General features: G+C 40.7%; 1 protein-coding gene across 1 annotated transcript in view; it reads right to left on the reverse strand.

Moving 5' to 3' along the window:
* Window positions 1-15,219, reverse strand: part of LOC122792731 (cingulin-like) — a 1,533,502-nt gene that overhangs the window by 757,248 nt on the left and 761,035 nt on the right. Inside the window, exon 9 of the mRNA XM_044060313.1 lies at window positions 7,289-7,369. Within this exon, the coding sequence (XP_043916248.1) occupies window positions 7,289-7,369 (81 nt within the window). The remainder of the gene's footprint in view (window positions 1-7,288; window positions 7,370-15,219) is intronic.

Genomic DNA, 15,219 nt, shown 5'->3' on the forward strand with positions numbered 1-15,219 from the left:
AGGCTCTATCTTGGCTCCTTTATTATTTAACATTTTCATCAATGATATCCACCAAAAGATCCCTAATGCTAAACTGGTGCAATACGCAGACAACTCCACTATCATCTGCTCAGCCAAAACTCTTTCCTTACTAATAAACCTTACTCAAGAGGCTTTCTCCTCCACTGAGTCCTGAATGCTTGACAATCATCTAGCCCTAAATGCCTCCAAATCTAAAATAATGATCTTTACCCCTTCTAGACATACTGCTGTTGACAAAGCATCCTTCTCCATACTTAGCTTAAACAAAACCTCTACTGAAATAGGTCCCCATACTAAACTTCTGGGCGTCCTTATCGATGACCAGTTAAAATTTGACATCCACCTACAAACCAATATTAAAAAGACTCCTCAAAAACTGGGAATGCTTTATCAACACAGACGCTACCTTTCTCAGTCTTCTAGACAACTCCTACCTACCACCTACCTCCTACCCACCCTTTTGTATTGAGCTCCACTACTCTCTAACCTCCAATCATCCCTAAAATCTAAACTTTCCTCATGCTATAATAAAATTTCAAAGTTTGCCACAGGATCCAAATCCTCCACTCACCATTGTAACTCCCTACATGCTGTAAATTGGTTGGAACTCCCAGGCTACCTAAATTTCATTCAACTAACTACAGCACACAAGCTGATTTTCAAACCTTCAAACTGTCCATCACTCTCCCCTTCCCTAAAACTTCACCAGCCACATAGATTACTTAGATCCACAAATCAGAACCTCTTAGAAGTTTGCAAGCCTTTACACGCACCACGGCAACTTCTATCATTCTCCCTTGCCAGATTATGGAACCCCCCCCCCACATTAGAACCACCCCAAACCTACCCTCATTTAAAACCCTACTCCACTCTCCACCTCTCCTCCCTCTGGGAATGCTCCCGTACCCATCCTACCTGATTCCTGACACCTATCTCTACTGTATCCTACTCACAATCTCTGCCACAGCTTCAATTCCTCTCTCTAAAATTCCTTTGCCTAAATACATATAGTTGTATTAATTGAACATGAATTTATTGTTTTTGTAAATATCTTAATTGTACTGTATTAAATGAACATGAATCTATTGCTTTTGTAAATATCTTATAAGTGATTGACTCAGCTCATACAATTCAAGATATGTAAAATGTTGTCCTTCTGTATATTGAATGTTAAACTGTTGTTCTTATATGCTGTACTAATACATTGTATATTATCTTTCTGTCTGAAGCTTTTCTCCTCGGGCCTCCATTGAAAATGAACTACCTTGGCCTAATGGACTTTCCCAGTTAACAAACTGAAATAAATAAATAAAATATTTTTAAATTTGCATTTTCTATATTCCACTCTCTTCCCAAAAGAATTCCATTTACTTTTAACTCTTATCCAGTTATCCTCCCCTTCATCACTTGAATTACTTAATTATTCTCCCACGCCTTTTTCCCCCTCATATATTCTTTTATTTCTATCCTTCTATTTCCCTCATTTCTCTTTTCTTTTTCTTCTATGTTATCTACTAAAACGATCTCTCTTTCTTGGTCTACCTTTGTTTCCTGTGTATGACTCTAACATTACACTCCCTCCACGAATGTCTTTTTTTTTTCAAACTTTATATATTTTGCTCACATTTCTTTGCTTCATGACCAACTTTACCACAAATGAAACATTTCTTTTTGTCACAATTATTAATTAAATGGTCATTTTTAAATCTTTGGTTGACCCAGGTATTTAACTAATCCCTTATTCCCCCTCCACATTAATTATACTGGGCCAATGTATTATTTTGTCATTTTCCATTTCCAATACAACACTACATTCCCATTCCATAAACCTCTGCTATCATAAATATTTGTAATGTCCACTACATCCCTATACACAGTTTTTAAATAGTCTTTTAAATTGTCTCTTTTTTTTTTGCTTCTCTATTAAATGCTTGCACAACATACAAGTTCCAAGGATGTTCATTCTTTCTTCTTTCATATTGTTATAAGAATTTTTCCATATACTGTGCTTCCCCTGAAAAAAACTGACAAAAAGTATCTTTGTTTATACAAATAAATGATCTTACCGTTCTGGGTTCAATACCCTGTGGTGAAACGATGCTGTCTCATACTTCATACCTATCAAGTATCCATGTGTTATCTTTTCTATTTTTCTACTTATCCTTACTTGATGCTTTTTTCTTACATTTTTCTTCTCTTCTTTCACCTTATCTTACCGCTTGTGCATACAATTTCCTTTCTTCCTTGTATACTTATTGAACGTCTTCTTGCATTCTCTCCATTATTTCATCACACAACACTGTCTTTTCACTTTCCAGTTCACTTTACTAAATTAGTTCCTTCAAATAAACATCCCGGAACCCCTCCCCCCAACTGGAGGTTTGTAACAACACACTCAGGTGTTGCAGAATCTGTTGTAAACAAATTTTGTTGAAATAACTTTTCCGAATCTATAATACCTACTTCAATTCCTCCTTTTTGCCTTTTAACCAACTCTCTTTCTCCTTTTCTCCCTTCCCCATTCTCTTTACTTCGCTTAACCTCTGATTCATTATTTAACATATTCATTTTTTCTGCTGTTCGATTAACAGCTCCACACATAAACAATACCTGAAAAACACCTTCTTCCTCCTCCATGTTTGATTTTTGTCTTCCTGCTTCTCCGAGCTGCCTACATGCCTGGACCGGAAGGCAAGAAGCGTAACAGTGAACTGAGTCTCAATACGGAAAGAGTAGGGGAAGTTCCCAGATGCCCTGGCCAAATTTCCCCTAGAAGTATCAATACCACCTCGGGTCTCCCCTGAAGAGAAGCAACTAGCCTAGTGGGAGTAATCCAGTCAACAAAGGATAAATAAATTAATGCATGCTTGAGCAAATGGAAGGACTTATTAAAGACAAGATAAAGAGTAAACACTTTCACTACAGAATCAATCATGATGCCAAGGGGCATGCAAACTGTTGCACTGGAGCAGTCCAGAACTGTCTGTTGGAAGAGTTTTTCCACAGATCAGGATTCAATAGGTTGGTTTGCTGAAGGCCACCCAGTATTACAGTACCACACAATACTGCATATGCATTCCAGCCCATTTAGGGCTTTCCTTCCCCTTGCTTATCTACAATCCCTACTTTCATGGCTGCTTACACGATGCTTGCTTGCCTACAGACTCTCATCCTGATGAATGTCAAGGATACAATCTCACCAACGAAAATCTGGGTAAGACTGTTTTCTGTAGAGAGACAGGAATGACCTGTCACACAGTGTATGGCAGAAGCATGCTGCTACAGTGGGAACAGAATGAATGGGTTTTATAGGTAAGTACTAGGTTAGCTTCCCTTGTAGACCATTTTAAGCTTGCCAATTTTTCTTTCAAAGATGAGAATCAAACTCTGCACCTTGTGTATGTGCAGTACAGACCTTAAACATTATGCCAACCCTGCTAGGGTAGATGTTGGTAGCGGATGGTCAGGGGGCAAACAAAAACATAACACCGTCTCTGTGCAACATCGTGGTTTAATTTTTGTATCTAATTTGATGCTTCTGAACAGGAATATGACTATGGAACAATTTCAGAGAAATAACCCTCCTTTATACCTGAACTGTATTACATCAAAGAAATAGACAGGAGTTGCACTTTTAATGTGTGAAATGTTAAAATTGTTTTCATAGTGTAGTGTTCCACACATGCTGTAATGTATTTAGTGGTAATGACCAGGACATGTACAAAAAAGATTTAATTTCAGTATGAGACAAGCTCATGACACAACATGTTATTACTGGCTACTGTGGGACAGTATGTAATGGTTTACATAAAAGGAGTACCCTGACTCAGTATAAGAGGCATGCTAAGTTAGGTAGGGTCGGTAAGGCAGAAGGAGGGAAAACTGGTTATTCCTCCACACTTTGGGGCTGGCAGCGACAGGACAGTAATAAAGCAAGCATAAAAACACCTTTCCCAACTATTTTGTTAAGCCTCATCTTTCTGTTACGGTCTGACAAAACACCACCACCATCTTTCAATCAGCAAGTATATGATACTCATGGGGCAGAAGTCTGGGAGGTGGAGAATGCAAAGGGGTCTATATCAAAACGTCAAACTTACAAAAGTTCGATCGTTGTAATATCGAACAGTTATGTTCGAAACCCAACAAAACCGAAAGCACAGAACAGTGATTTATTTCCCAGGGAAAATAAAATCGCTGTTCCATGACAAAAAAAAAAAAAAACCTTAAACCTAAACTGATGTGGGGGGCTTCGCCCACCACACCCCCCCTACTTAAATATACCAACTCCGAGATCGCACCACAGTGGAGGAAATAGCAAAGCCCTGAAAACGGCCCACCAATTTTTCCCTAGGAAAAGAATTCGATATGCCGTGGCTTTGCTATTTTCCACTTTAGGGTTCGATATTACAATGTTCGAACTTGTTTTAGTTCGACACTGTAATATAGACCTAATGCAAAGTTAACTATTTAGTTCATCCAACTTATGTCTATTTATGAGTGACAAGTATATGATTCAGTATGTAATAAGATTTTGTGGGACATAGAAATTCAACCAGAATCTTATTAAATCAGGATATATTCAGGCTGCTGGCACATTTATAAATTAATTTTGTAGGATGAAGCACAGCTCAGGTCTACAGATCATGATAACCCAGGATAAAGGGTCAAGGACAGTGGAAGTATATGACAGGTGACGTAATAAGCTTAGCAAATGTTTTCAAGAGTGGAGACTGGGGATATATCACCTCGAAATAGTAAAAGAAAACTGATGTGACAAAATTGTTACTGCCTTTGTTCATAAGCATAACAAGACACTTAGTGATAACAAGCAGAGGTTTGTCTGTTCAAATATTTTGTCTAAAAACCTTGCTCCATGACAGGAGATTAGAAACAAAGTTTTAAAGGATCTCTAGAGTCCCAGATGGTATGACAAGAAATGCTTACAAAGGAACATGGGTATAAGGTTGGGACATTTAACCACACTGTGTCATGAGGGAACACCTTTTACAATTCTAAAACAGATAATCTATTCAACAACTGCTTAGACTTGCGTTTACAACACAGTCCTTTTTATAGATATCAGTAACATTGCTTACTATCCAAAACCCTGTCTCATCTCAGTACAGTTTCTACAATTTACATAAGGAAAGTCATAGTCCCTATAAAGAAAGCAATCCCCCTGTTCAACAGGCACAGATGCCAACTGCTGGCTGCAGTGTTCAAATATTCCTGCATCCTTAGCAGACAAAATCCTTCAAAAACAGCAATTCCCAGTGAGACTCAACTGAACCTACACATTTCAGGGCGTCACAGATCACAATGCCCTGACAATATCCAATCCGTGTCTCATCCAGTAGTTGCAACAGATTTCTAAAAAGAATACTTAGGTGGTGGATTTCTGTCCAATTTTCAGTAATGGAGTAGCATATGTGTATTTGGGGGAGGGGGGGCACATTCATCAGTTTATTGCGAAAGGTAAGCTATTCTATTCAGACACTAAGAAACCACATACATCTAATGGAATGAACATCTGTTAAAACAGAAATTAAAACCCTCCTGGTACCTCTAATGGCAGGACACAGGAGCATAAGCACAGGTACACAAACAAATGATGGGGGTATGATTCTTTTCACTGTGTCAAAATGCAGTAAAAACTGGAACTGGGCTGAAGAGAAAGGATACAGACTTAGCGTAGTACACAGAGCAGGCAAGACCAACATTTACAGGTAAGCTTTCTTAACCACTAACCATCCAAAATGCATAAATGACAAAATGATTTCCTCAGTCAGTGGGATATACTGGTAACCAATAGATTGTTTTGGCAACACATGTAAATAAAAATCTACTCGGGTTCTGGTCCTAACCTTTCCAGTCAATAACAACTAGACTAAGTCATGCTGCATTTAAACATAGCAGCATCATGAAATTAAAAAAAAATGCTCCACTTCTTTCTAATGCCACTTGTCTAAAAGTAACAACCTTGTAATTTTTTTTCCAACTTAATATGCTTTGTAATACTACCTGACAGACCTCCTACCATGCTGCAGCCCTGTGGCCCTGGTAATGGATGACCAGCAATCTCTCTTCCTGACACCATACGCCTCTGCCTTACATCCTTATGTGAGCTGCTCATTTACAAGGTCGCCTCCTGCTGTGACCTCCCCCCCCAAGTGTAGGAGCCTCAACTTCTAGTCAACTAGACCTTTTTGGACTTCTTTATGCACACTTATGTTAGCTTGGAATTCAATGTCTTGAAGCAGGGAAAAGACTTCCGAACTGCTGGAAAGCCAACCGTGAGCTGAATTTACTGGGATGGGGATGAGGGCTCCAGTTTCATAATCTAAGATTTCTTCCTTCTCTAAAGAGCATGCACATCAATGGAGTGAACTCTTCTATGCCTTCTGTCCCTCCCCTTACCCAGGATCGCTGCTGACAAAGCAGCTACATCAGTATCCCTATAACATGGAAGGACACTTGCCACAGGCACTCAGTGCATCTAGTCCCTTTGCTGGCCAAAACTAAATGTAACTAGGTTTACAGGTAGCTATTACTCAGGAGCGGTTAACTATGAAACTATACCTGCTTTTGGTTTTGGCCCACATCTGCCTTCCAAATCCTGTGTAAGAAAGCACCACTACTACAACAGGCTAAGACATTCAACGAAAATTATGATGTGAAGGGCAAGAAGGGAAGCAAAATTACATTCACAAGGATAGCATACACACACGATTACAAAAAGAAGATTTACAGAACATGAAAAAGAAAATGAAAAAACATTGCAATGTGACATTTAAATGGTCTCAACTGTACCAGCAACTTTTAAAAGGAAAAATATATTTCTAATATATGTAAATACTGCATTTTAAATTCTTTATCATTGTTCTGGAAAAAAAAACAAAATCCTGCTACAAGGAAAAATTTTACTTTTGGTGTGTGTGTTCATTTTGTGCACATTTTAATTACAGTTTAAGATACACATTTTACTTAAGAAAATCATAATTGATTTTTTTCTAAAAAAAAAAAAAAAAAATAAAATAAAAAGGCATTATGAAGTGTTAGCCAATTTGAAATTACTTCCTGTCCATTTAAAACGAGATACAGCTTTTTAAAACAGGGAGACCCAAGTTGCTGGTACTCAAAAAAATAACTTCTGCAGTACTTGGATGGTTAGTAAATAGGTGAAGTTGCAGTAAGGATGACTGTGAGGAGAGCAGCAAAACATGCAAGGAGGATGACAGGGAGAACAAGACACAAAGAAACAGACCCGAGTTCCATTTTGGGAGGATAAGTGAGGTTTGGAAGAAAGGCCACCACCATAAACAACGGCATCTGTGTAGTACGTGCCCTGTACAAATGTAAAAAAGAAATAAAAAAAATGATTTAACAATTACTGCTTAAAGAATACAGTGAAGGAACCGTTAAAGTAGCCTCCATTAAAATTAGATGCAGTCAGTGCATGTAAGTTATGTAAACTGTAAAAACAAGCAGACAGCTTTCCTAGCACACAAATGTACTGGGGCAGTGGATGAAGGCTACGAACTGACAATGTAGTCTTAGGTTTGACTTCTCTGCTTCAGTATGCCTGCTCTGTGATTCTTACATAAGTCCCTTAATCAGGCAATACTTCAAGGTCAGCAGTTGTGCCTTAAGGGATATATCTGGGTAACAGAAAAACTACAGAGACTAAATGGTGCTTCAATCACACCCACCCAACCAAAGAAACAGCAAATGTAGAAGAATCTGCTTACAACTTTAAAGATCTCACAAAATGGCCTGGCCCCATCCACTGATGGTGTTTTTCCTGTGTCCAGATGACCTGTGTTAGACTTAAGGCATAGTCACTAGAATGACTGAATTGGGGGGAGGACTGGAGTGAGCAGCCAAAGCCGGCTCGTACAACCTGGGAGATGGGTGGCAGCTCTATTCACTGCATTGACAACGTGCAGGACTGCAATGAGGAGCCTGGCCTGCATACTCTACAAGCTGTATACCACTCAGACCGAAGTCTTAGCATGCTTATCAGCATACATGTACTTCCTAGCACCAACTACTGTGTAGCATGCAGACCATTAGGGGCATAAACAAAATCTCCACCCTCTCAAGATGGGGAAGGCATAACTGTTAGAACCAGTTTCTTCCCTTACCGGGAAACAAATGGGCTAGCTGGCTCTCACCTCTGGGAGGACCTAATGCAGCTATTAGTGGTCTGGTTGGAATGCTTGATGGTCACTGTGGAGGCCCAAAACGAAAAACAGACCTTATATAAAATCTGAGCTTCAACTTCCTTTCTCATTTACAGAGCATACTTCCACCAAAGTTTTTCATCTTCTTTCTAGGCTTCCACACTGATACAAGAACACTCACTTTTTTCTTCTTTTACAACAGAGGTGAACTACCTACATAGTACACTATTACAGCACTAAAAATGTCACCACATTACCTTATAAATAAAGTGTATGGGATTTCATTATTATGACGACTACAGAAATGCAATGCATTACAGCTTGGTATTAGTCATTATGCTCACAATTTTCTAAAGGACAGGCAAAAGTTAAATGTTATCTGGTTTACATTTGTAATTGTTGGCTACTGGGTGCTAACCAGATGAGGGTGCACCACAACCATCGTGACTAATCCTAACCACATGAGGGGGACCAGAACCACCACCAAGACCAATGCTAATGGGATGGGGGTGCACCACCACTGCCATCATGACTAATGCTGACCAGATGGGGGGGAACCACCATCGCCATCATGACTAATGCTGACCAGATGGGGGGGGGGGACCACCATCGCCATCATGACTAATGCTGACCAGATGGGGGGGGGGACCACCATCGCCATCATGACTAACACTGACCAGATGGGGAGAACCACCATGCCACCACGACTAATGCTGACCAGATGGGGGAACCACCACCACCTCCACCATGACTACTGCTGACCAGATGGGGAGAGCCACCACAACCATCATAACTAGTGTTAACCAGACAGGGGGCACTGTTACCATGACTAGTGCTAATGAGATGGGGGTACTGTCACCATGACTAATGCTAACTAGATAGGAGGCACCACCCCTGTTATCACAACTAATGCCAGCCAGATGGGAGGCACTGTTACCATGACTAGTGCTAATGAGATGGAGGGTACTGCCATCATGATTAATGCTAACCAAGTCGGGGGTAAACCACCATCGCCACCATGACTGATACTAACCAGATGGGGGAACCACCACCACCATGACTGATGCTAACCAGATGGGAAAGCACCACCATCTGCACGACTAGTGCTAACCAGATGGGGGTACTGTCACCAAGACTAATGCTAACCAGAAGGGAGGAACCACAACCCACCACAAATAATGCTAAACAGATGGGGGGGGGGGGGACGACCACCACCACTATGACTAATACTAACCATATGGGGGGACACTGTCACCACAACTAATGCTAACTAGATTGGTGGCATCACCACTATCATGACTTGAACTAATGAGATGGGGAGCACTGATACCATGACTAATGGTAATCAGTTGGGGTGTATGACCACCATTACAACTAATGCTAACCAGATGGGGGCACCACCACTATTAAGAATGATGCTAACTAGATGGAATGCACCACCACGGCTAATGCTAACCAGATGGGGGCACCACCACCAATATGACTAATGCTAACCAGATGCGGGCACCACCGCCAATATTACTAATGCTAACCAGATTGGGGGGGGGGGGGGCACCACTACTACCAAGATTATTAACGAATGCAACAAGTTTCCTGTATAAGATGTTCAGGCATGTGAATGCCTCTATCATGTGAAACACTGTAAAATAACATACAACAAAAAAGACAACTAAAATTCTGCAATATGGAGTCTAATGTTCAAAAACTGAAAAAAGATCAATGCATTAACTAAAGGTAGCCACTAATTATCAAAATAGGATACTTTATATAAAATGTCCCTCTATGGGCATCTCAAATGGTGGCAATCCTTCACATTTTACACTGGACAGTAAATGGCCAGGCCTGTACAAATCTATTTCTATGTTTGGTAAATACATAGAGGTCTACTTCTGGGCTAAAATAATAAAATGGTGTTTTGATTCACTGGAAACACATGCAGATATGTCAGATTACTAGCAATGTATTATGTAACACTCTTGTTTGTGAAAGTTTTTTTTCCTCCCCCATTTTCCTTAATTTCACTTAACCTGTTCTTCAAACTCACTTAAACTTTATGTTCACTCATTACTTCCTTCCACCTACAAACATGACACATGCCAGAAACTCTTCTCTCACTCCAGCTAACACAATCCTCCTTAGACAGGTACCCCTCCTCCAAGACAGGATGCCATAGTAACAATCCTGATCACCCCTGGGGGAGTTTATAAGATGCTACACTAAACGAGGCAAAAAGGAAAAACAGTTTCAGCAAGTCTATCATTAATATGGTTAAGGAAGATACTTAATGTCAGCCCCCATCTCCATGCACACATGCCAGTAAATCCCCAAGGACAGCTCCACAATCAGTGGTAAATCAGCTACTCAGTCAGTCTCTTAAAGAATGGGAGTTCTGTAAGTTATACACAATAGCCCCACTAGCCTTCTGGACATACATGAAAAGTCACAACTTCCCTGCCACACAGAGGACCTATTCTTAATTCTTAGGATTTTTAGCTTTTCCTTCTCGGGTAACAGTTTACTTCAGCAATTGTGCATCACTAGTGAACTACTTGTTTAACTTCTAGTTAAAAACTTTAGTGCCTCTTATAAAGAGTGTGCCCCCATAATCTTCCGAAAGAACACTTTTCTTAGGCTATACAATGAAGTCTAGGAAAATAAGGGGGCAATAACCCCATTTTACAAAGAATAACAAAGTACAGGTACTACAAATTAACATACTGCTTATGCTTAAGATTCCCTAAATACATTTAAAGAAGTTCATTATGCACGCCTAATAATGTTTACTTACAACTTGTTTCTTTTATGTCACAGAACATAAACTCCTCAGTATGAAAGACACAAGTGCAATTACTGCACCAATGCAGAACCTCAACCTTTTTTGTAAGCATCTCAAATATTTTTAAATTTATTATAGTAAATATGCACAAAGGTAACTCAGAAAATCACAGTACGTAATGTGGTTGCTGTGACATTGCCAGCCCAGCTATCTGGAATTTTGTAAATAATCATATGTCATTGGTGACTATTAATACGATTCATATGCTTATCTTACAAATGTAAGAGAACTATATGTTATGTGGACATTAAACTACTGCAGAATTGTGTGTTGAATTGTATGTTATGTACTGAGCTTCAAGAATGAAACCACAGTGTACCCTACTGGAAAAGAAAAGAAATGTATACAAGTAATTTTAATTACTACGTTTAAAATGTAAAGTGTTTACGGAGTCCTAACAGCTGCACATTTGAGAGATATGTATTTCTCACAAAGAGATGTTAAAATGTTAAGTTTCTGTCAGCCTGGGAACTGAAGGCAGGTAACAGAGTGATGTCATTCGAGGTGACCCAGCAGTAGTGTTTGATAGTAATTTAAGAACTCTCTGAGAGAGATTTTGGCACTTTGTCTCTTGTCTTGGACGTAGAAACATCCATTCAGCACTTCTGCATCTGCCTTGCTAACGGTAAGTAACTAGGTAAAAGTAATTTCTTTTAGATACAGACAGGAATATAGTAAAGATTAGTTTAGATGTTTTCTGCATTTATTTGAGACTGTCCTGAAATGCTGTTTTAAAATATTTCCTGTGATTCTGAACTCTGTAGTTACTGTGCGGAGTATCAGCTTGGTCTTTTATAATTTATTATTACATATATTTAAACCTTTTAATTGTGGCTGGTTTGTTTAGAGATTTTAAGCTCTTAGCGTGCTTGCATATGTATTTGGTTACTCTGTATAGGCCACTCCAATAGCCTTGATCTTGGTCACATTTACCATTTAGATAATAGTAACATTACACATTAGGATTGGGCACCCTTTGGTAAGGGCCTTACACAGTAGCTAATAAAGACCTGGTTGGTGGTAGTGATAAAGTACAGTTTTGTACCTACCATAAATGTAGATGTCCGATAGATATGCAACTGCAGTCCTTACATATGGGTTGTCCTGCCTCAGGCAGCCCTCGGTCGGCCGGATTCCAAAGTCTGGGTCCGGCGTCAGCTGATGTCGCCTCCTCCCCGACATCAGAGCGGCTGGGGTATAAAAGCATCAGCCGACACCATCTTCCTCAGTGTTTCTTGCCCCAGATGCCAGGTGCCCTCCAAGGAAGGCTAAATTTAGAACTGGATAAAAAATTCCAGACATACACAATAGCAATAAACAGATACACCATAACAGATATCCCGAGCTAAGTATAAAAGGAGGGAAGTGGACCCAATACACAGAGGGGTAGGAGGGAGGGAAAACCTGACTGCAGTTGCATATCTATCGGACATCTACATTTATGGTAGGTACAAAACTGTACTATGTCCTTCAAGAATGCAACTGCAGTCCTTACATATGGGTTGAATACCATAGCCAAGCTGGGGGTTGTAGGCTCTAAGATAAGGATGGTGTAGCTAAAATGCCCTGCAGGACTGCCGAAGCAAAGCCTGCTCGGGATCTGGAATATAAAGGCAGGTTGTAGTGTTTGGAAAATGTATGCACGGAGCTCCATGTAGCAGCTTCTAGAATGTCCTTTGTACCCACCCCTCTTTGGAAAGCTGTGGAGGTGGCTGTAGCTCTGGTGGAGTGTGGCCTGATATTGGCTGGCACACCCTTTCCATGGAAAGAAAAGCAGAATCTGATGCAATGTCCAATCCATTTTGAAACTGTTTGGAAATTGCCTTTCCTTGCACTCCAGGAGCGTATGCTACAAATAGTTGGTCAGACTTTCTGTTGGCCTTTGTTCTGTCCAAGTAGTAGCGTAGTTGTCTGTGCAGGTCCAAAGTGTGCAGCAGCTTTTCCCCTTTATTTTGAGGATTGGGGAAGAAGGTGGGCAGGTGAATTGCTTGATTTAGAGACACCCTGGATATCACTTTTGGCATAAAAGAAGGATTGGTTCTTAAAGAAACCCTGTCCTGATGAAAAATGAGAAATGGAGGTACTGCCATGAGGGCCTGTATCTCCGAAACTCTTCTTGCTGAGGTAATTGCCAACAGGAAAACGGTTTTCCAGGAAAGAAATTTCAATTCTGAAGTTGCTGCTGGTTCAAGAGGAAGAGTTAATTTTTCCAACACAAAGTTGAGGTCCCATGCAGGCACTGGTGGTTTTCTGGGAGGTTTGATATTCTTTATCCCTCTTAGAAATTGTCTTAGCAATGGATGTGAAAACACAGGTGGATCAATGTTGTATGCTGCCAAAATTGCTGAAGCGTGTATTTTTATGGAGGAATAGGAAAGTCCATTATGCAGCATTTCTGCCAAGTATTCCAGTATCTGTGGGATGCTCATTACTGATGCATCCTGTCCCTTGTTGGTATTCCAGATGTTGAATCTCTTCCATTTGGCTGAATAACTCTTTCTGGTGGAAGGTCTGTGTGCTTCCAATAATATCTGTTGAACTTCCTTGGAGAGAGAGATATGGGTAGAAATCATGGAACCCTCCAGGCTGTCAGCTGCAGAGTTTGCAGGTTGGGATGAACCGTCCTGTAATTGTGCTGAGTCAAGAGTAGAGGCCATTGAGGCAGGGACCACGGGTTTGTGCAAGTTATGCTTCTTAGTAATGGATACCAGTGCTGTCTTGGCCAATCTGGATCTATTAAGATGCCTTTCGGATGCTCTGCTTTGATCTTCAGTAACACCTTGGTCATTAATGGTAGAGGTGGGAATGCATAGATTGTTAGAGAGTTCCAGCTGAATGAGAGAGCATCTATTCTCCAGGCTTGTGGATGGTGTGTCCTCGAGCAGAACGTTTTCAGATGATGATTGAGGTGGGAGGCAAAGAGATCTATGTCTGGCCTCCCCCATGCAGCAAAAATGTCTGGATGCAACATCCATTCGTGCGGGTCCAGGATGTTTCTGCTTAGACTGTCCGCCAGAACATTGTCCCTGCCCGGAACAAACTGGGATTGCAGCTGTATGTTCAGTTTCAGGGACTTTTCCCAAAGGGTCATTGTTAGTCTGCAAAGGGGGTAAGAATGAGTACCTCCCTGCTTGTTTATGTACCACATAACAGTGGTGTTGTCTGTCTTTATTAACAGATGGCCTTGTTGAAGATATTTTCCGAAGGCCTCGATTGCATGAATTACTGCTAACATCTCTTTTTGATTGATGTGTAGATGTACTTCCTGGGGGGTCCATTGCCCTTGAATGCATCTGCCCTCCATGTGCGCCCCCCATCCATGGTCTGAGGCATCTGTTGTAATGGTCTGGCTTGTTTGAGGTTTGTTGAAAGGCATACCTTTGTTTGACTGGCTTGCTTGGGCCCACCACAAAAATTCCCTTTGTAGACATGGGATGAGTGGGATAATTGCTTCTAAGTTGTGGCTGTGTTGAGACCATAAACTTTTTAGGTACCATTGCAGCTTTCTCATGTGTAGTCTTGCCAGTGGAATCAGTAGAATGCAAGATGCCATGAAACCCAGGGCCTGCAGGATTTTCCTTGCAGTCATCTGGGTGAGCTTTGCTAGGCTTTTGAAGTAATGTGGTAATTGTTCTTGCTTCTCTTCTGTGAGGTAAGCCATTTGTGATTCTGTGTCTAGTTTGGCTCCTAGAAAAATTATTTGTTGGGATGGCAGTAGTCTTGATTTTTGTAAATTGACTGTGTATCCCAAAGCCTGTAGTAAGTAAATGACATAATTCAAGTTTTTTGCCAAGGCTTGCTTGCTGTCCGCTTGTATAAGGCAGTCGTCCAGGTAAGGGTATATTTCTATCCCTGGAGTCTGCAGTGTGCAATTACTGATGCCAGGCATTTCGTGAATACTCTGGGCAGTAGATAAGCCAAAAGGCAATGCTGAGAATTGATAATGCTCTGACCCTGCAAAAAATCTGAGGTATCTTCTGCAACTGTGTCTGATTGGGACATGCAGGTATGCCTCCTTGAGGTCCAGAGTAACCAGCCAAGACCCCTTGCCCAGCATGGGAAGGAGTTGCTGTAGCGTCAGCATTTTGAATTTTGGTACAATGAGAAAAGTGTTTAGAGCGGACAAGTCCAGTATAGGTCTCCATTGCTTTTCTTTTCTTGGAACAAGGAACAGTC

This window comes from Protopterus annectens, chromosome 2.part0 (assembly GCF_019279795.1).
Source record: "Protopterus annectens isolate FY-2018-M chromosome 2.part0, PAN1.0, whole genome shotgun sequence".
In the NCBI taxonomy this organism is placed as follows: domain Eukaryota; kingdom Metazoa; phylum Chordata; order Ceratodontiformes; family Protopteridae; genus Protopterus; species Protopterus annectens.